Source organism: Odocoileus virginianus, chromosome 28 (assembly GCF_023699985.2).
Source record: "Odocoileus virginianus isolate 20LAN1187 ecotype Illinois chromosome 28, Ovbor_1.2, whole genome shotgun sequence".
NCBI lineage: Eukaryota > Metazoa > Chordata > Mammalia > Artiodactyla > Cervidae > Odocoileus > Odocoileus virginianus.
In genome coordinates, this window is record NC_069701.1 from 36,694,384 (window position 1) to 36,715,938 (window position 21,555).

Consider the following 21,555-nt stretch of genomic DNA (forward strand, 5'->3'; position numbering starts at 1 on the left):
CGTGGTGGGGATATAAACACAAAGTACAGAATTACCTACTGCAAAAAGGGAGCAAAATAAGAATGCACAGTTGCCCTTGCTTATGTTTTAGAAAGAAAATCTGAAAGGATGCATAGGAAACTAAAAATGGTTGCTGGAGGGTGGGGGGATGGCAAGTGGGAACTCTGTGGAAGGAGGGAGATGGGAGAGAGAGCCTTTTCATTGTTTATCTTTTTTTACATTTTCTATTTTGAACTATGTGAATGTCAAACAGGGAGGGAAGGAGGCAGGGCACAACCTTTAAAAGAATGACATAGTGGATGAAGACAAAAACTTGTTAGAACCAACAGCTCCAAGACGCTGGAAGATCTGATTTTCGGTGGACTTTGAGCCTTATTATGCACGCCAGTGCTCTTGCCTGGAAAATCTGATGGACAGAAGAGCCTGGTAGGCTACAGTCCATGGGGTCGCAAAGAGTCGGACACGACTGAGCAACTTCACTTCACTTTCTTCACTCACTTCATACTTTATCACTGGAGAAGGAAATGGCAACCCACTCCAGTATTCTTGCCTGGAGAATCCCATGGACAGAGGGCCTGGCGGGCCATGGTCCATGGAGTCGCAGAGAGTTGGACACAACGCAGGCACTCATTGTAATATATTAGCATGTGCTGAATGGCGTACCCACAGGTGCCATGACAGTTCCCAGGCTAACCACAAAAGGCCCCAAAATGGGCAGTGGCCCAGATTCCTGGAAGTCTCTGCCCCTTCCCCAAAATAGTTAGAATAATTCTCCTACTCATTAGCCTATGAAATTACCCAGACAACAAAAACAAAGCACCTCATATTTGGGGGCTTCTCACCTTCTGAGATGGCCCACACTGTCTGTGCAGTGTGTTTCTCCCATAGCTGCTGTGACTTTCCAAGATGACCCCTGCCCTGGGGCCACTCTTGCCTTTGGAGATGGATCACATTCTGTCTATGGAATGTGTATCTTGCTAAATAAATCCAGCGTCTTACCTATCACTTTTTCTCTTGCCCAGTTGTTTCTGCCATGAGCTTCATTAAGTCCTGACACCAGGGGTTCAATCTCAATAAAAGACAGTGGGTTCAAGTCCCAGTCTGAGTCTTGGCTGAGTCTTGAGTCCTGACCCATGGGTTCAAGTCTCAATTGGAGTTGTGAAGTTTCAGCTTGACCATCTATTCAACAGTTTTAAAATTTGATGCATATATTTGAAGATGCTCTAAAATTTGTTTTTCTGGAAGAATATACATTGTTGGTGGCTGACTTTCCACTTCCTGGGCACGTGAGGGTGGTGGTGGGGGAATGGGCTTTTATCATGTGATGAACTGCTGGACCATTGGGTCATTTGCCATGTATGCATACAACCTCCCAAAGACAGCTAATTATTAATGTTGATGTATTTCTGAAAACATAGACAAAAGCATTTGAGTGAGTTCCTTGGGGAAGTGGGGGGTTGGAGTCAGAGGGTCAGAGGGGGCTTTCATTCTGTTCCCCCTTTTGTCTGTGACAGGGCCCTACCGCTGCCCTGCTATGCGAGCCCAGGAAAGACCCTCACCTCCCTATCTCAGGTTCTTCTAGGAGTGCAGGGAGGGGCCAAATCAGGGAGTCCAGCTGGATCTGAATGCTGTGATTTCAACTGGAAAAGAAGCAAAGGAAAAAGAAGGGATCAAAGCAAAGGAAGAAGCGTGGTGCTGGTGATGATGGTGGTGGCTAATACCCACCATCCGGACACTCACGAACTCGTCTAATCTCACTAGAAGCAGAGGGCCTCCACCTTAGAGATTTGGAGAACCTGGAGTTCAGGGAAGGGAAGTGAGTTGTCTAAGGTCATTTGGCAGCCAGGTTGGGCCTTGGCTTTAATTGATGGAGCTCTTGGCTAGAAAAGTCAACCCTAAGGGCAATTCTGGTTCTACGAGACCCAGGGGTTCACTTTACAAGGACTAATTTAATGAGACGTTCTGGAGGCCGTGGCGGCTACAGTCTGATTTTGCTTGCATCCCACTCCAAAGTCACGCTCTTGGCTCCTGGGCTCGGAAACTCCTGGGGGATGGGCACCTAGGCGAGAATGAGGGTGAAGCTGGGCATGCCGCAGTCCCGGGTGTGACCACCAGGTGGCGCCGCTGCCGCACCCAGCCCTGCCCCCAGCAGCCCCAGAAAAACAGAAAAGACAAATTAAAAATTCCTTGGCCTGGAAGCGGAAAGTCAGTTGGAGATTCCGGGAGCCTTCTGGCAAATCCAGGAGGTTTGACCTTCTGTTGTAAGCAAAGCCTAGGGGCGTCCATGACAGGCAAAGGGCAGGAGGAAGAGAACATTTTTTAAACCATATGGAGGAAGGAGGTAGAAGGAGGAAAGAATTCTCTCGCAGACACTGGGATTTCAGCAGCCACCTCTGCCCAGCCACTGTCTGAGTGAGCCTGGGTCTGAGTGCAGAGGAATCACCTGGGGGCTTTTTTTTTTTTTTTTTTTTGAAAGAAGGCTAGAGTGGCTATGTATTTTTTAAATTAATTTATTTATTATTTTTGGCTGCACTGGGTCTTTGTAAGCAGGCTTTCTCTAGTTGCGGCGAGCAGGGGCTGCTCTCTAGTTGTGGTGCCCAGGCTTCCCGTTGCGGTGGCTTCTCCTGTTGTAGAGCTTGGGCTTTAGGGTGTGGGCTTCATTGGTTGTGGTGCACAAGCTTAGTTGCATCCTGGCTTCCAGACCACTGTGGAACCTGTGTCACCCGAAGGCAGACCACCAGGGAAGCCCCTGGGGGTGTGTTTTTAAATGCAGATCCTTGGGCCCACTGGGGATCTGCATTTTCACCAGGACTCCTGTGGTTTCTGATCCCTGCTAAGGTTGGAAGTACCAACAGGGCAACACTTCCTTTCCCAGGTCAGAAAATGGGGGTCCAGAGAGGGGAGGTCACTGCTCAAGGTCACAGCCTTCCCCTGTGAGGATGGTGTTTGCACAAACTCAAGCATGAAGCACAGTTCTTTCATGCAAAATTCAGATTCAGTCCGGGGCGGTTCTAGAGGGGGCTGCTCCCAATCAGCCCCTCTCTCCTGGCCTTCTGGGCTTTAGTTTGGGCTGCCTCTCTCCCCACGTCTCTCCACTTGCTATTTTAAAATTCATAATGAGTTCTTGCCAGAGAGGCAGCGGCCCAGACTTTGAAATCCAGGCCCAGAGCCCTGACTCCCAGCATGCTGGCTGGGTGCCATCCTGGCTGAGTTCCCCAAGCCCTCTGGGGAGCTTCTGGGAAGTTTAGGGTCCAGACGCCCACCCACACCTCACCCACCCACACTTCCAGCAAGCTTCAGACTTCTTTCCAGAACTGACTCAGCCAATTCTTCTCACATCCTGGGAGTGACTGGCCCTAATTCTGACCCAAATTCTGAATTCCAGCCTTTAGCTAGCACTTGGTCCATGACAGGCTAGAGGCCAACCAGCAGCTGGCCAGGGGCATCAGAGAGAGCGTGGGCTGCGGTGTCTGGTTCGAATCCTGGCTATGCTGTGTGACCTTGGGCAAGCTGCCTGCCCTCTCTGAGCCTCGGTTTCCTTGTCTGGGGGAATCAGCACTGCTTCTCTCCTGGGCTGCTATGAGGCATGAGTGAGAGCCTGCAGGCAGCGTGGTCAGCATAGAGCTGAGCACACAGAGAGCCCTAGGTGCCAGGAACAGCTGTTACTAGGAGGCACAACACAGGGTGGGGCGCTGGGGCAGGGCCTCCCCACCTCCTCACACCCAGGCTGGCATCAGGCACTGGGTCCGGGAGGCTTGACTTTACTCACTTCCCCAGTCTGCACACCTGCTCAGCTCCAAGGCCCAAGAGGGCTTTCTCAGGGATGCCAGGAAATGGTAGCCATGGTTTCCACCCTGGGGGAGCTTACAATCTAATAAAGGCAACCTGGAACCTCGAAATAGAAACTTCCCGAAATAGTGCGTCTGTGAGCTGGTCTCCCCGGCGGTCTGGTAGGAGGCGCATGGTAGGGAGGGAAAGAGCCCAGGCCTGGGTCCTCTGCATGCCCACCACCTCCACCTCCCCCAGCCTCCCTGCAACCTCAGGGCGTTGGACCCCAGCTGGTGGGGGAGCGGGGCAGGTGCTGCTCAATCCGCACTCTGTGCTTTAGCAAAATGAACTGCAGTGGCCCAGGATGGGTGAAAGTTGGGCCAACAGTTTCCTGATTCAAAGGGACACATGTAGAGAGTTCTGAAAGTTCAGACTGAAGCATGCCGGGGACTTTCCCGGTGGTACAGTAGTTAGGAATCTGCCTGCCAATGTCAGGGACACAGGTTCGATCCCTGACCTGGGAAGATTCCACTAAGACTCTGTGTCACAGTGACTGAAGCCCATCAGCCCGAGAGCCCACACGCCACAACTACTGAGCCCGTGTGCGGCAACTACTGAAGGCCACGCACCTGGAGGCCATGCTCCGCAGCAGGAGAAGCCACTGCAACAGGAAGCCCACGCCCCACAGTGGAGACTAGCCCCCACTCGTTGCAGCTAGAGAAAGCCTTCACAAAGCAACGAGGTCCAAAGCAGGTGAGAAGAAAGGTTAGACTGAAGGGTGCCATCACACGGCCCGCGGGGCGACGCCGAAGCCTTTCTGAGTAGTTGAGCCCACCTTTCTGCCCTGGAATTCCTCACTGGGGTTGAACTTTAACCCAGCAGTGAAGCCACAGCCTGGCTGATGTTTCTCCCCCAGCTGTCATTCAGTAACATTGCAGCACCGACTCATTTTTTGTTAATTTTGTTCACCTTTCACTCTAGGTGTTGGATGCCCCAGATGCCCCAGTGAGTTTTGCCCCCACTCCAGACCAGAGGGGCATCCGAGCAGTCATTCCTAGAAATGGGGGAAGGAGGAGGGGTTTCTTCAAAGTCCCTCAGGCATCTTAGGACACGCTGAACCGACTGGCCCACCCCCGTGGGGCCAAGAGGTGAGTGGAGGCAGGAGGTCTGGTGATCCTTCGCCCGCCCGTGGTTCTGAGCAGCAGGCCGGGTGCTCTCCAGCTCCCTGATTCCCAGGAGACTCGCCCAGGGGGCCGCAGCCCTGTCCATGGCGTTCACTGAGCTCTTGGAGCAGGCGGGGGGCGCGGGCCTCTTCCAGGCCCTCCAGATCCTCACCGTCTTCCTCTTCTCCGTCTGGGTGCCCTTCCAGTTAGTCGTGGAGAACTTCTCAGCCGCCGTCCCAGGCCACTGCTGAGCGGCTCACCTGCTGGACAATGGCTCCGAGGCTCCCACCAACCTCAGCCCCGAGGCCTTCCTGCCCGTCTCCATTCCGCCGGGCCCCAACCATGGGGCCCCCAAGTGTCTCCACTTCCGCCACCAACAGTGGCAGCCCCTGGACCCCAACGCCACGTCCGCCAACTGGAGCGAGGCTGACACAGAGCCATGCGCGGACGGCTGGGTCTACAACCGCAGCACCTTCACCTCCACCATCGTGACTGAGGTGAGGGTCCCCCCACCACCAACCCCACCGTTTCTTCCCCTTTCCCAGCCTCCCAATGACTGAGAGGATTAGAACGCCTCTATGAGCGCCGTTAAATGATATGCACTCCCTCGACACTTAATTACTGATGGCTTGGAATGGCCAGGATTCCCATCTGGGGCTAGGGTTACAGGAGACTTGGGGAGCTTACATTCTGCAGGAGAATTCAGAATCAGTCAGCCTTTGAGCCAGGAATAACAGTAGAGTGAGTCCACACCTTGTGCCCTTAAAGTGGCAGCCACTGGTCTGATGCTTTCCCCTGTCGTCGCTATTTCACAGCAATCTCTTGATGTGGGTCTTATGATTGACCCCATTTAATAAGTGACAAAACAGAAGCCCACAGAGGTTAAGTAACTTGCCCCAGGACACACAGCTAAAGTGCAGTCTAATTCAGCCCAGGGAGCCTGGTGCCAACTTCTCCCTCACTTTCTGAACTGCCTTGAGGCTCAAGGCCCCTGCGTCATCAGCGAGCACAAGGGAGAAAGCAGCTCCCGCAAGTGGGGAAGGGAGAGCGGGCAGGGAAGAGGTGACATTTCAGATGACACTTGGATTATAAGCAAAGGAATCAGCCACATGAAGGTTGGGGCAGAGCCGGGTCAGGACAGAGGAGGGAGCATGTCTGGGCAGAAAGTGGCACAGAGGGTAAGGGGTCGGGAGATGGATGGGGCGCATGTGGAAGGAGCCTGGCTTTTCCTTAAGTGCAAAGAAAAGTCACAGGAGGCTTTGGAACAAGGAAGCGCTGTGATCTGATTTGCATTTTCAAGAGGCGACTTTGCAGGGCGGAGAATGCACTGCAATATGTGTGTGTACTTGGGGATGGGGGGGAGCATGCTTCCTGCAGTGGTTCAGACAGCAGAGGTGGAAACAGAGGCGGAACCGTAGGCAAGGCAGGCAGGCCTTGTTGAAGGGAAGGGCTGACTTTGGGGCCAGGGGGCGGGCGATGTTCAGGCAATGGCTGCCTGGCCCCCAGCAGATGGTAGGAAAAATTCACAGCGACGCGTGCTCAGCCTCTGTGCTCATCTTCACCGTCCTGTAAGAGAGGCAGCCATACAGCCCCGTTCCTGGAGGAGATGGGCTCAGCCAGGTGCAGGAACACACCTGGGGTCACCCAGCTGGTCAGTCAGCAGCTGACTTGGAATTTGAGCCTTGTGGTTTAACCACCGCTCACCACTGTCCACTAGGAGTGGCCTGTCCCACTGTTAGACCCAGAACCGTGTCCCACGTGTCCTGCCCTGCTGATCATAAGCCAGAGGGTGGGGGGCATTGAGACCCACTGCCCACACACCCCTTCCACCGTGGTTGCCTGGATCTAGGATTCTGGGGACCCCACTGGGGGAGGCCAGATCCCCTCTGGGGGTTCTGGACCTTCCTCTGCCACCCCACTATTCTACACCCCTGAGCCAGGCTGACACACCCTCCTCCTCTTCCAGTGGGACTTGGTGTGTGACCACCAGGGCCTGAAGCCCCTAGGCCAGTCCATCTACATGGCTGGGGCCATGGTAGGATGCATTGTTTGTGGCTTTCTCTCCCACCAGTAAGTATCTCCTCTCCTCCCCTCCAGCTCCTTCAAAACAGAATGAGCATTGTGAGGACAAAGGTAAGGAAATGTTCAGTGGACATTTGTGCTCCTTAGGAGAGAGTCTCCCCCATCTGGGGTCTGAGTCCCAAGTTCCCAGGGGGCTGAGAACCCACCGTCTGAACTTGATGCTGGGCTGAGCTGAGAAATCACCCTGAACACTCACTCTCCTCTTCAGCTATTCCACCAAACTTTACTGAGCACCTACTGTGTGCCAAACACTGCACAGTCCCTGCCCTCGGGGAGCTGAGGGCTTTCTGGAGAGAGACAGACACCTTTTACTTTTAACCAGGGCTTCCCTGGTCGCTCAGCGGGAAAGAATCCGCCTGCCAAGGCAGGAGACACAGGTTTGATCCCTGGGTCGGGAAGATCCCTTGGAGGAGAAAATGGCAACCCACTCCAGTATTCTTGCCTGCAAATCCCATGGAGAAAAGAGCCTGGGGGGCTGCAGACCATGGGGTCGCAAAAGAGTTGGACACGACTGAGCGACTCAACAACAACCGCATGAAGTGTAATGAAAGAAGACCACCCCTCCCGCCCCTCCCCGAGTGCCCCCTCCCCTCTCCTGAGGTGGAGCGCCCAGGACCCTCCCTGGGAACCCTCCTCCGTCTGTGTTCAGGTCGTGCCCTGGGCGCCGCTGTCCAGTGCTGAAAATGCCCACGTTACACCCCCTCAGCTTGGAAACCCCAAAGCCAACCCCGAGTCTCCACTCGGATGCACCTCACAGTTGCCGCGGCCCCCGCTGAACTCCGGCACCCCCACCCCCACCCAGCCCAAGCCGTGCCCACCAGACTCCATCCTGGAGGACAGCCTCCGCTGAGTCAGCCCCGTGCTCCCTCCCTCAGCCTCCACACTCATCCGGCTCCTTCTCCAAAGCACAGCCCCCCAGCCCAGGGCCCTGTCTAGCATGCCATCAGCTTGCCCAGACCGCCACCTTCTCTGGCCTGGGCCGCCCACAGCCTCCTCTGGGGTCTCCTGCCTCCACTGGGCCTTCTGTTCCGCCGCAGCGCTCAGAGTGACTCAGCAAAGGCTTGTGTGTGCATCTTGTCACTGCCCAGCCTGAGGTCCCCTGGGCCCCCATGCTGAGGGCAGTCCCCACTCACCCTGCCACCCCTGCTCAGCCCTTGGCTTTCCCCCGGGGGTCTTGCCAGCCCCTCCAGAAGCAGCCCTGCTCCCGCCCAGCCCACCGGACCCACCGCAGCGGGCAGCCTCACCTCACCTAGACGTAGCCCCTCTGTGCCCAGCATGCAGGCCACACTCAGCTCCAGGCTGCTCCTTGCAGAGGCCTTCCCGGCTTCAGGCCCACAGGTCCCATGGCCTTGGCAGCTTTCCACTCATAGCTCCCGGCTCTCTCTGCCAGTGCCCGGCTCTCGTTAGCTTGTTGACTGTGTGTGTCCCCTTGAGACCGTAGCTCCAAGGAGGCAGGGGCCTTGGGGTCACATCCTTGGTGTCCAGCACACAGCATACTGCCCATAATATGCTGAAAGCATGGATGGCACTCCTGCTATGCCCAGCAGCCCAGGCCCTGGGGCGTCCTGAGCCCCAGCTTCTTAGAAGATGGGTGTGTTATTTCTCTGTGCCTTGGTTTCCTCCTGTCAGTGGGCACCCTGCCACCTACCCATGGGGCTGCGATGATGAAGTGAGTTAATCACATGCAGAGCCCGGGCTGGTCTGGCACAGTGGTGGCTCTTCGTGGGCCTTATATTACATTATCCTGAGCGTGGCGGGGAGCCCGAGCATCAGAGAAGGAGGTGCTCCAGTCTGCACTCTCAGAGGACCGGCCACCCGGAAGCCACTGCTCCTTCCCCAGGGGCCGCCCACGTCGGGAGCCACATTACAATCCATCTGTGGCCGCCTGGTGAGCCTGGGGTCAGCTCCAGGCTTCAGCCTCCTGGTCTCACCCCGGGATCTGGGGCGCGTGTTCCTGCTTCTGGGCACTGCCCAGACAGGCGAGGCTGAGACTGGTCCGCATCTCTCCAGTCTGACTGACACGCACGTGTGTGCAAGCTCAGTCACTTGGTCATGTCCAACTCTTTGTGACCCCAAGGACCGTAGCCCACCAGGTTCCTCTGTCCATGGGATTCTCCCGGCAAGAATCCTGGAGAGGGTTGCCCTTTCCTCCTCCAAGGGATCTTCCCAACCCAGGGATCAAAACTGTGTCTCCTGCCTTCAGGCGGCTTCTTTACTGCTGAGCCATCAGGGAAGGCCCGTGACTGACCCAGACTTCAGCTCAGTGCCCGCAGTGGTTCGGGCTGAACTGACCTCAGGGCGGCAGCGGCACCATGAGCGTGTGGGCTCCGGTGTGTCGCCAGGCTCGCCCAAGGCCACAGGCCCCGAGCCTCCTGCGAGGCTGCCCCCTTGTTCAGCATCTCATCATGAATGCCTGCCTTTTACAGACCAAGAAACTGTGGTCCACAGACACTGAGTCAGGTGCCCAAGGTCACCTGGGAAGGGCAGAGCTGGGCTCAGACCCAGGCATCCGCTGCCAAAGTCTATTCTGGGCCACGGGGCTACACCACCCCCCGAGAGCAAGACGTCTGCCATTTTTATAACAGATGCACTCTGAACGTGGCCCCTGGAGATCCGAGGAGGTGCTGCCTGCGTGCGCCTGGGGGAGGCTCCAGCAGGAGCCCCTTCAGCCTTCTGGCGGGAAGCCCTTGCCTCTGTGCCCAAGTCCCCAGGCCCCTTTCCAGGTGCCCACCATGCTAGCCTCCCCAAAACAGGTTTGGGCGGAAGCCAGTTCTGAGCTGGTGCTGCCTGCTGGTGGCCGCGGCCAGCATCAGCACCGTCGTTGCCCCTAGTTTCCCCGACTACTGTGGCCTCTGGTTTCTGAGTGCTCTGGGTTGTCTGGCATCCTCCTGACCTCCGTGATACTCAGTGAGTCCCTTGATCGCCAGCCGCAGCCACGGCATGGGGATGGGGTGCAGTGGGGAAGAGGGGGCCAGAGGGCCCAGCGCCCGGGGCCCTCACCTGCATGTCCACACTGCCTTCCAGTGGTGGAGTGGACCACAACCAATGCGAGGGCCGTCACCATGGCGATCCTGGGGTCCACCTACAACATCGGCCAAATGGCCGTGGGCGGCCTGGCCTTCGCCCTGTGGGAGTGGCGAACCCTCCAGCTGGCGGGGTCAGTGCCTTTCTTTGTCATCTTCCTGATATCCTGGTCAGTACGGTGTGGGGCCTTTTCCCTTGGGGAGAAACAGGAGAGGGATCCAAGAAGGTGCCCCTCACCCCTACCTCTCTGGCTGGCCACGGCTCCCAAGATGCTGAGACCCTGGAAGAGAGTGATGTGGGCAGACCCCACTGGGGAGAGACGTCATGCGGGCTCAGAGTTCCGGGGTGGGCATTTCAGCCAGGGGTCAGAGGTTCCCTCCAGCCCACCCCACTGGCCCAAGGCTGAGGGCTGCATCCTTTGCTCACATTGGCACCAGCTCCCCCACACCCACCAGCCTCACTGCTTCATAGCACTTGCCCAGCTTGCGGGCATCCAAGTCAGGCATCGGATATGGAAAGATATTATCATTACTATTTCTGATGCTTTGAAAATCCCTGAGGTCTGAAAATACCTGCTCGGGTGGGGACTAGACGAAGAGATACAGGGAAATAATCACAAATTCCTGTGCTCATAAGTTCTCTTGTGCCCATGGGCCAGAGCCGAGCTGGTCTGCTGTGGGCAGGTAGAGAAGGATAAGGACGCATTCATTCATTCTCAAATGTTTATTGTGTTCCTGCTCTGTGCTAGACTTGGCTTTAGGCACTGGGGATCCATCGGAAAATAAAATAGACCAGAAGTCACTGACAATGTGGAGATTTATTGTGTCAACAGGACCAAGAAGAAAGGAGGAAGACCATTCCGTTGTTACACTGATTAAGCCACCCTGGTCACACTGACTGGGTGCATCCCTGCTGCTCTTTGTAACACCAGATGTGCATCAACACTGCTTTTTTAAATGTGTCATTTAAACCATTTTATTTGTTTTTATTTTGGGGAGGAGGATGTTAGTTCCCGGACCGAGGATTGAACCCACACCCCCTGCAGTGGAAAAGCAGAGTCTTAACCACTGGACCACAATGGAGGTCCATCAGCACTTCTTCTAATGAGGAAGGAAGATGTTATTACTGCTACTTTCAGATGAGGGTCTGAGGCCCACAGAGACTCAGTGGCTTGCACCAAGCCACACTATTGTTTTGTGCCAGAGGCAGGGTTTGTATCCCAGGCAGGCTGGTTCTTCTAACCATGACATACTGCCTCCAGAAATTCTTCTTAGCTTCTCTGTGAACACAGCTGAGTGCCTGTGGGCCGGGAGAACTCTAGACCCTTTCACCAGGGAGGTGCTTCTCCCTGTCCATCTGTCCCCAAGACTGGAAAAAAGCTAACTACTTTTATAAAACCACTCGGTTCTGGCTGGAGATGTTTTAAATGTGTTTTTTGTTTCTTTTTTTTAAATTCAGCATGATGCAAGCTTTCTGTCATGGAAATGGCCCTAGAATCACCCCATGTCCAGGCAACCTGGGCACTGACTGTATATGGGGCTTGGGCGGGCAGGCTCCTGGCAGCAGGGAAGCCAGATGGGGTGGCAAGGAGTGGGGGCTGGTGGAGAGGGCGGCCAAGCGTTGGGACTCATCCTTATTCTGCGACCATCAGGGACTTCCCAGCCCGGCATTAACAGGGTAAAAGGAGAAGCAGCTGCCTTCTCCTGACTCCTGTTTTAACCAGAGGGTCTGGCTGGCCACCACCCCCTCCCCACCTGACCTGGGCACCTGGCCACCAGTCTGAGCAAAGAAAGCAAAGACCCAGTCAAGCACCTGCTTCTTTAACAGATGCTGCCAGAATCCGCCTGATGGCTGATTATCATAGGCAAACCAGATCAAGCACTTCAGGAACTCAAAAATGTGGCCAAGATAAATGGTCACAAGGAAGCCCAAAAGACACTGACCATAGAGGTGAGATGCTGTTGTTTGTGACCCAGAGTGTGAGATATGACCCAGGAAAGGACATCTACTGATGTTTTTATCTAAATTAACATGAACATCACCCCTATCCACTCCAGCACCACCCCCATCAACAGACTCATAACACCAAAACATCATCAACATCACTATCATCACTTTTGTGATCTCTGTCATCACTGGCATCATCATTACCATTATCATGGTAATCATCACCATCAAATCTACCATCACTGTCCCCACCACTATCACCACCATCATCACTATCCCCACTACCATCACCATCACCACCACCACCACCATCACCATAATTACCACCTCCATCACCACCACCACCACCACCACCACCACCACCATCACCATCACTGTGACCACCACCACCACCATCACCGCCACCATCACCATCACTGCCACCACCATCACCATCACTGCCACCCCCACCAGCACCGCCACCATCACCATCACTGCCACCACCATCACCATCACTGCCACCCCCACCAGCACCGCCACCACCATCATTGCCACCACCATCACCACCACCACCACCATCACCATCAATATCCTCACCACCATCACTGTCCCCATCACCACCACCACTACCACCATCACCACCACCACCACCATCACCGCCACCATCACCGCCACCATCACCACCACCGCCACCACCATCACCATCAATATCCTCACCACCATCACTGTCCCCACCACCATCACCACCACCACCATCATCACCACCACCACCATCACCACCACCATCACCACCACCACCACCACCACCACCACCACCATCACCATCACCACCATCACCATCACCATCAATATCCTCACCACCACCACCATCACCATCCCCACCACCACCACCACCACCACCACCATCACCATCACCACTATCACCATCCCCACCACCAACACCACCACCACCATCACCACCACCATCACCATCACCACCATCACCATCACCACCACTGCCACCACCATCACCATCAATATCCTCACCACCACCACCACCACCACCATCACCATCACCACCACCACCACCATCACTACCACCACCACCATCACCACCACCACCATCACTGTCCCCACCACCATCACCACCACCACCACCACTATCATCACCATCACTGTCCCCACCACCATCACCATCACCACACCATCACCATCACCACACCATCACCATCACCACCACCACCACCATCAACATCACCACCATCACTGTGACGACCACCATCACCACCACCACCACCATCTCTATCCCCACCACCACAGCCATCACCACCATCATCACCATGATTACTGCCTCCATCACCACCATCATCCATATCACCATCACCACCACCATCATCTCTATCCCCACCACCACAGCCATCACCACCATCATCACCATGATTACTGCCTCCATCACCACCATCATCCATATCACCTTCACCATCTCCACCATCATCATCACCACCCTCTTAACCATAGTTAACACCACCACCATCATCACCACCAACATTACTACCACCACCTCCATCGCATCACAGTTATCACCACCATTACCACCTCTGCTACACCCACAATCACCACCACTACACAAATACCACTGTCATCACCACCACCACCAATAATAATAACACCACTAATGTCAACACCATTACACTCTCCACACACCCACGATCACTATCACCACCACCACCATCTCCACCAGCAATACCATCACAATCAACTTCATCTTTATTATCATCCACACCACCAACATCATCACTGACATCACCATCAATATCCACACCACCAGACAGTCATCATCACCTTCATCACTAGCCCCAACTCCACCACAGCCACCATCAACAACACAGCCACAGTTAGCAACAATACAACCATCACCAACAACAACCACACACCCACATCACCACCTCTATTATTCACCGCCTTAACCCACATATATTGCCCTCTTACCTTATACGTTGCTCTTCAACATATTTGGAGAAATGGGATGTGCTTGTCTGAAGGTAGTTATTTCAAGGAAGTACGTGTGGGAGGATGTGCGGACAGAGACTAGAGGACTCAGAGTTCCCTGAGGGCAGAAGGATCAGAAAAGGCTTCCAGGAGGAGGTGAGCTAGAGCTGGCCAGGACAGAGCTGAGCAGGGGGCAGGCAGGGCCCAGGGTGCCGGTGGAGACTGGATGGGCACTTGGGATGCAGTAAGGAGCCAATGGGACTGGGCAGCTGTGCCCTGATGCCAGCCAAGAGGAATGAAGAGGGATGGTAGGGCCTCCTGGGGTAACTGCCAAGGGCTCCCTGCAGCCTGCAGCTTAGCAGCCAGAGATGGGACTCAAGACTGTGCCTTGGCCTGAGAGGGGAACTTGGTCTGCAGGAGAGAGCTCAGGCCAGGCCAGAGAGAAGCCTTTCTGCCCTCAGCCCCACCCCACCCCCAGGGCTCTCCGTCTCCAGGGGCCAAGGCCAGGCTCTCCCCATCCCTCTGCCCACCTGGACACATTTCTGGCATGGGAGTGGGGCCATGGCCCCAGCATTCACTGCCCCGTTGCCCCCGGAGGTACTGATGTCCAGCATGCAGGAGGAGGTGGCCTCTGCGAAGTCCCGCCAGTCAGTGCTGGACCTGTTCCGCCTGCCCGGACTCCGCTGGAGAAGCTGCAACCTGTTGGTGGTGAAGTATGCTGTCCTGTGTACTCCTCCCGGAGACAGGGCTGGGTGGGGGGTGGTATTCAGGGGGAAAACGGCTTCTACAGCCTCATGGGGCACATTCCTGGCTGGGACAGGCAGCTCCCCCAGGGGGCAGGATCCTGACAGGTGGGGGAGACGGAGTGCGTACAGATGTGGTCAGGAGGCCAGCTTGTGCAGAAAGTCAGCCAGAGAGCAGGGCTGGGACATGGTCCTGGGCAGGAGGCCGGGTCAGACTGAAGCGCAGGGCAGGGGCAGAGCCTTGATGTCCCCAGAGCCAAGGGACCGCAGGAGCTGGAAAGTCAGCAGTGGACTTACCCTGACAGCTGGACTCCTGGCGTGTGGAAGCGACCACGTTCCCGCCACACACGGCCCCCTCTGAGCCATCCCGTGAGACTAGTTCATTTATATCCCACTTTACAGATGGGAAAGAGGGGCCAGGAGAGGAAAGACACGTGCCCGAGATGACGGAGTGGGCATCTGAACCCCGGCTGAGCTCCCTGCTAGACCCTCCCGCCCCACAGTGAGCGTGGACTCCCCACCCAAGGAGGCCCCGTCCCCCAGGGCGGCCTTTGTTGTTAGTGTTGTTCAGTTGCTCAGCCGAGTCTGACTCTTTGTGACCCCCATGGACTGCAGCACGCCAGGCCTCCCTGTCCTTCACCATCTCTCAGAGTTTGCTCAAACCCACGTCCATTAAGTCAATGATGCCATCCAACCAGCTCATCCTTTGTCTCCCCGCTTCTCTTCCTGCCCTCAATCTTTCCCAGCATCAGGGTCTTTTCCACCTGGAACCAGGCAAAGACTCCTTAAGACAGAGTCAGTTTAAGCAACTTCCTGAAGAGCGGATCAAAAAGTGAGGGTCAGGTTTGATAGGGACTCGATCTGGAAATAAAACTCAAAATTAGGAAAACATTGATTTTATGCTATATTTTAGTACATATAGGTTACAATGGCAAATGTGTGCTGCATCTTAGAGCAAAGAATGCATCAAATGCCTCTCTCTCTATTTTTTGCTTTTCTTTTTCTGATAATAAATTAGAAGGAGTGCCCGGGGGCCAGTGAGTGTCCAGGGCTGTTCTTTCAAAAACCATCAAGGCTTCCTCAGTTCTCCCAAGGGGCTCTGCACCGTTTGTTATTCAAATCACAGACTGTGAGGCAGCCACCCTCCTGGGTTTTCTTGGCTTTGATTGTTAACCCAGTTATTACTGGGTAAGACTCCAGGTGCTCGTGCCCGCAGACCAGCCCAGCTTTTCTCCCCGTCACGTTCACAAACTTCAGGAAGCACCTTGTTTCTGCAGGAATTGCAGCTTTTTTCTGTAGCTGTTAGCCTGGTGGCACCTGAATGAAGCCTCCTGGGGGCAGCAATCAGGCGCTGCTGAAGGGGAGGCCTGGGGACTGGCCAGGTGAAGCGGGGGGTGGGGTGGATTGGAAAAGTGGTCAAGAATCATTTACCTGCATGGCCACTTGCAGAGCCAGATTCAATCTCCAAGGGGCAGAAATTCAGCTACTGGGGTAGCTCAGCGGTAAAGAATCGGCCTGCCAACGCAGGAGATGTGGGTTCCATCCCTGGGCCGGAAAGGTCCGTTGGAGAAGGCAGCCCATTGCAGGATTCTTGCCTGGAGAATCCCATGGACAGAGGAGCCTGGCGGAGGGTTGAACACAACTTAGCAAGTAAACAATAATGAAGTTCAGCTACTCAGGATAGGGGACATCCTCTGGGCAGCAGACTCTGAGATGGAGGTCTGGGAGCATGAAATTCATGGAGAGAGCTCCAGGGGAGAGGGGGCAGGGAGGGCAGGAAGCAGCAGGGACCGGGGACAGGTGCTGTCACAGCCGGGCCCCAGCCTGGGGACCTGGGAGCTGGGGCGTCCCTTCTAAGTCGTCCCTCTGGCTGGCGTAGACCAGCCATGGGATGCTCTGCCCAGCTGGGGCGTAGCACTCCCAAGGGCTGCGAAAATAAGACTTTCTATCCTGAAGGGGACAGCCCAGCGTCTCCCGCTGAGACCCCTTTCTGTTATTAACCCCATGTTTCGAGACAAAGAAACTGGCAGCTGGTAAGGGGCAGAGACTTGCCCAGGTTCCTGGCCACGACTGGAAACACGAAACAGAGCCGGAGGGTGCTGTGTGTGTGTCAGTTCTCAGCCATGTCCGACTCTTTGTGACCCCGTGGACTGTAACCCACAGGCTCCTCTGTCGATGGGGATTCTCCAGGCCAGGATACCCGAGTGGGTTGCCATTCCCTTCTCTAGGGGTTCTTCCCGACCCAAGGATCAAACCCAGGCCTCCCGCATCACAGGCAGATTCTTTACCGTCTGAGCCACCAGGGAAATCCACTAGAGCCTGATAGATGGGCAGGTCAGCTTGACCCGCTGCCCCGTCTGCCCAGAGAGGGCCGCGTCTTCTTGCTGGTTGGTTGAGAGGCGACGCCCAGCCCACCTTGGCTGACACCAAGGCTCACACTTGGAATGGATGGGCGACTGTCCTCCCCACCCTTTCCTGGGACAGCCTGACCATGGGGAGATGATCCTGCAGGCTGCCTGGGGCTGGGCTGACGGAGCCTTCTGGCACAGACCCCATGTGGGCAGATGTTCCCAGGGTGAGCCCTCCTCCACAGGGCAAGGACCTGACTCTGGATGCCCCCCAGGGGTGCCCACTCCTCCCTGGGGCATGAACCTAACTCTGGACTCCCCCCGCAGCTTCTTCCTCACCCGTCTCATACTATGGGATAGTCCTCAACCTGCAGAACCTGGGGAGAGGCATCTTCCTCCTCCAGGTTCTTCTTCGGAGCTGTGGACCTCCTGGCCCAGGCCATCACCACCTTCCTGCTCAGGTTCTTCGGCCTCCGCACGACCTTGGCCAGCTCCCTGGCCGGGGCCGGCCTCGCCATCTTGGCCAACGTGCTGGTCCTGCAAGGTGCGGGCAGGGCAGCTGTGGGGGGGCGCTGAGGGGCCGAAGGGCTGCCGGCCTCCTCCCCACCCGCCCTGGCTCCGTCCAGGACCCTGACTGCCACCGATCCACCCGCCCTCCACCCATTTCCCTGTGACGCTGAGTTTCAGAAAGTGAAGCCCGGTGCCCGAGACCCCCCAGCGGCGAGGGTCGGAGCCAGACCTGGACTGGACTTGAAGCCGGAGGCCGAGTCTGCGGCGGGGGGACGGGTCTGGGAGGCTGGGCGGGGCCCCAGGGGAGGAGGAGAAGTGCTGAGTGGTGTGTCCTCGAGTTAGAGAAGCCAGACGCTTCACAGAGCGCTGCGGAGGCGGGGAGGGTGCCCGGCTCGCTCCTTTCCCGTAGCTGCTCTGAAGCCCTTCTTTGGGTCTCAATTTACTGTTCAAGGTGGGCGACGGGGAGGGGCAGGGACAGGTGTGCCCCAGTGGCCGCCAAGCCGGCGGGGGCGGGGTGGTGTGAGGATGGAGGCCCAGTTGTGAGCTCAAACTCTGAGGGCGACCCGCGCCCCAGGAAAGCTCCCGAGACGCGCTCTTGACAGCTTCCACGTGACTCTTCCTACAAGGATGACTTACTTACGGGAAGGGGAGCTGGGCCCAGGCCCCTGCAGGAGCGCGACCTCACCTCGGCTTCCCACCGAGGCTCCCTGCAGAGGCAGGGTCCCCACGGGCAGGCTGAGGCACTTTGGGTAAGCTTCTGGGTTGCTGGGTCGCCCGGGGGCCCTGCTGTGAGCTTGGGCCCGGCCTGACCCTCTCTTTCAAGGCAAGAGGCACCCTCAGGGCCCCAGGAGCCCTGTCGCGGCTCCCCCTTGAGTGCCACCCACCCAGGCTCAGCCACCCCAGACCTGGCTGGGTTCTGGCCCTGCACCCCGCCCCCCGCCCAAGCCCCCACTGTGACATCTCGAGCCACATCCCTAGGCTGCCCACCCCTGCCCCCGCTGCCCCGGCCCAGGGCAGCCTGGCCCCGGGACACACTGCCTGGGACCTACCTGCTCTCAGCTCAAGGAAGCCTTGTGGGAGAACCCAACCCCTCTGCTCCAGGCTCCCGGGGACCCTCCCGGTAGACCCCAACTCACCCTCTGCTCCACCTAGACCTGCAGACCCTGTGTGTGGTCTTCGCTGTGCTGGGAAAGGCATGTTTTGGCCTCAGTTTAACCTGCATCATGATTTACAAGCCGGCACTATTCCCAACTTCGCTGCAGTAGGCTGGGCTGCAGCTGTGGAAGGCACACCCTCCTCGGGAGGGCTGTGGGGAGGTGTGCAGGGGCTTGGCACCCAGGGACACACGGCGGAGGGCGAGAGGACCAGGTGCTCACATGGAACCGAGCAGGCGCCCCGGAGTCCTTCCCCCAAAGGCCCCGGCTCAGCCAGGGCCTCCACACACAGCCCCTCCCGAGTCCAAGCTCGGAGGCAGCCCCATGGAGGGCACCCTGGAGGCCTCTGGACTGGAAACCACTTTGAGCCACAGAGCCCGCTGTTCAGGTGAAATCTTATAAGAGGCCTGGTGAGGAGACCAAGAGCTGCCCGGGGTGGGGGGGGACCCTACTTGCCTCCCACTGTCCCTTCCCTGTCTCCAAGGAGCCCCAGGTGGTCTAGAGTTAGACAACCCCCACATTGTACAGTTGGGTAAACTGAGGTTCAGGGTGGCCAAGGACTTACTCAGTTGAAGAGCAGGGGTGGACCTCAGCCCCTACAGGCCTGGCCCAGCCTTACTCATGGTGCTGACTCGCTCACTCACTCACTCATTCACTCTTTTTTTTATATTGTTTACACTTTATGGAAAGCCTATAGAAATCACATTTATTGATATTGTTGCTACCTTATGAAAAGCCCATAGAAATCACATTTATCGATACTGTTGATACTTTATGGGAAGCCTGAACTGGTAGCTCAGCGGCCTAGCAGGACCCCTGAGACAAGCCTCCAAAGTACCCGAGACCAGGGAGAATGGCAAGGGCCCTAGAGAGTTCCTGTGAAGGACTCTGGATGTTCCCAGAAAGCAGAAACCCCCTCTGGATGGGAAAATCCAGGTGGGCTGCGTGGAGGAGGTGGTGTTAGAAGAGACGGTGAGGAAGGCGACTCCTTCAGCCCAGCTTTCCCTCCCTTGGCATTCCCTGGCCCAGCCAAACTGCTCCTCCTCTAGTAAAGCCTCCCCCCGGCCCCCACCAAAACAGCAGCTGTGACAAGGGTCCCAGCCCTCCCCTCCGCTTGTGAGCAGATAATAGCAGAAGGCTTCCTGCACTCGGCAGCTTGGCTGAGGTCTGTGATGGGCCCGCTGATCAGGATGACCCACCAGGTCCTGGCCCTGCTGCCCCCGCTCTCCTACGGGGCATCCCCATCGCGGCCGGGCTCATCATCCTCTTCCTCCTGGAGACCCGGGGCCTTCCAGTCCCTGACACCATCCAGGACCTGGAGAGACAGTGAGTGACCCTCTGCCACCCCAGGAGTCATGCAGCTGGGCGGGGCTCGGATGGGCGGCTGGTCCACCCCAGCCCGGGGACAGGAGGGCTCAAGGGTCTGGAGACGTCCTGGGCAGAGAGGGGCAGGAACAGGGCCGGGTGGTCTCGGCAATGACGCCCGCAGCTCGAGCTTGTCCAGTTCCCTGATGTCACACTGAAGGCAGTGTATTTCTGAAACCGTTTAATCTTGACAACAACTCTGCCAGGAAGATACTCCTGCTCTCCCTGTTTACAAGAGGCTCAGAGAGAGGAAGTGATTTATTCGAGGCCTCACAGGTCGAAGGTGAGTGTACCTTAGGCAGGAAAACGTAGTGGTCCGGAGCCCAGCTCTGCAGTCAGACTGCCCAAGACAGAATCCCTGGCTACTCGGGCAAGCGCCATCCCTCTCTTATCAAACTGACAGAAGAGAAAGAGCCTCAACTCTCCTCCTTAAGTCTTCCTGCAAAGAAGCCCAGGCCCAGACAGACCATCAGGTGCCAAGAATAGGAATGAAGGGAGGTTCCTCAGCTTCCTTTTATAGCCAGAATCACCTCTAGGTTTCCACTTCATCCTTGGTAAAATGGGTGTTTTTTTTTAAAAAAAAACAACCAAAACAGTGTACTCAAAGAGTTGTATTTGGGTTTAAGTGGGTAATTATACAAAAGCCCGCAGCTCACGCTCCATAAGTGTGGCTGCTGTGTCTGGGCTGATGGGGCTCATGGGGAGCCCTCCTCACTGAACAGGAGCCAAGATCATGATCGTAGTAATAACAGCAGCAGGTGCTTAGTGGGCCCTTATTGTTTTAATACAGCACCCGGTCTGATCCATGCAACAAGCCTACGAGCTGCTGCTCTGTCCAATTTCACTATCAAGAAAATGGGGACACAGAGAGGTTATGCAACTTGCCTAAGGACACCCAGCAAGAGGCAGAGAAGCCAAGACCTAATTTATTCTTTCACTTAATTCATTTTTGTTGTGTATCTACTGCATTTCAGGCACTGTCCCATGCTTTGGGCAACAGCTGTAAATAAAACCCTAATCTTGTAGAGTTTACATTCCCATAAGACTTGACCCCCATTTCTGCCCTCCTAGACGGAGACCTGGAGCCATCACCACATACCACCCCTCTCCCTTTTTGTTATTCTAGGAGGTCAGCAGCAGCCAAGGGTGGCCGGCAAGAGATGGTCATTATGGAAAGCACCTGGTTCTAGAAATTCAGCCTGCAGGAGTCCCACGGGCCAAAGATTCCCTCCGGAGGGAATCGCCTCTTCTGTGATCAGAAAGCAGAATCGATTTGGGCAGCCTCAAGGGTTTGGCATGGCTGAGCGAGCAGCATCAGTATGACCCCTTTCTTCTGCTCCCCCAGCCCCGCCAGACTTCCCATGCACCTCAGCCCTGCAGGAGCCCCCGGCAGACAGACACGCCTGGCCTGGGTGTCCCAGGTCCTCTTCGTTAATACGATGGGTCCTCTCCCTTCCCCGCCAGGTTCCTGTCTTCACGCCTTCGCTTGGCGCCCCCCTTCTTC

General features: G+C 56.3%; 1 protein-coding gene across 1 annotated transcript; it reads left to right on the top strand.

Annotated features, from left to right (window-relative positions):
• The first annotated feature begins 5,035 nt into the window (after window positions 1-5,035).
• On the top strand, window positions 5,036-21,241 carry SLC22A11 (solute carrier family 22 member 11). The gene is given in 13 exon segments (XM_070457085.1): window positions 5,036-5,428; window positions 6,898-7,001; window positions 9,767-9,879; window positions 9,882-9,920; window positions 10,038-10,210; window positions 11,865-11,987; window positions 14,529-14,658; window positions 17,350-17,432; window positions 17,434-17,566; window positions 18,685-18,793; window positions 19,741-19,919; window positions 19,922-20,012; window positions 21,178-21,241. Coding segments are annotated over 13 exon segments (1,734 nt in total).
• The last annotated feature ends 314 nt before the right edge of the window (window positions 21,242-21,555 follow it).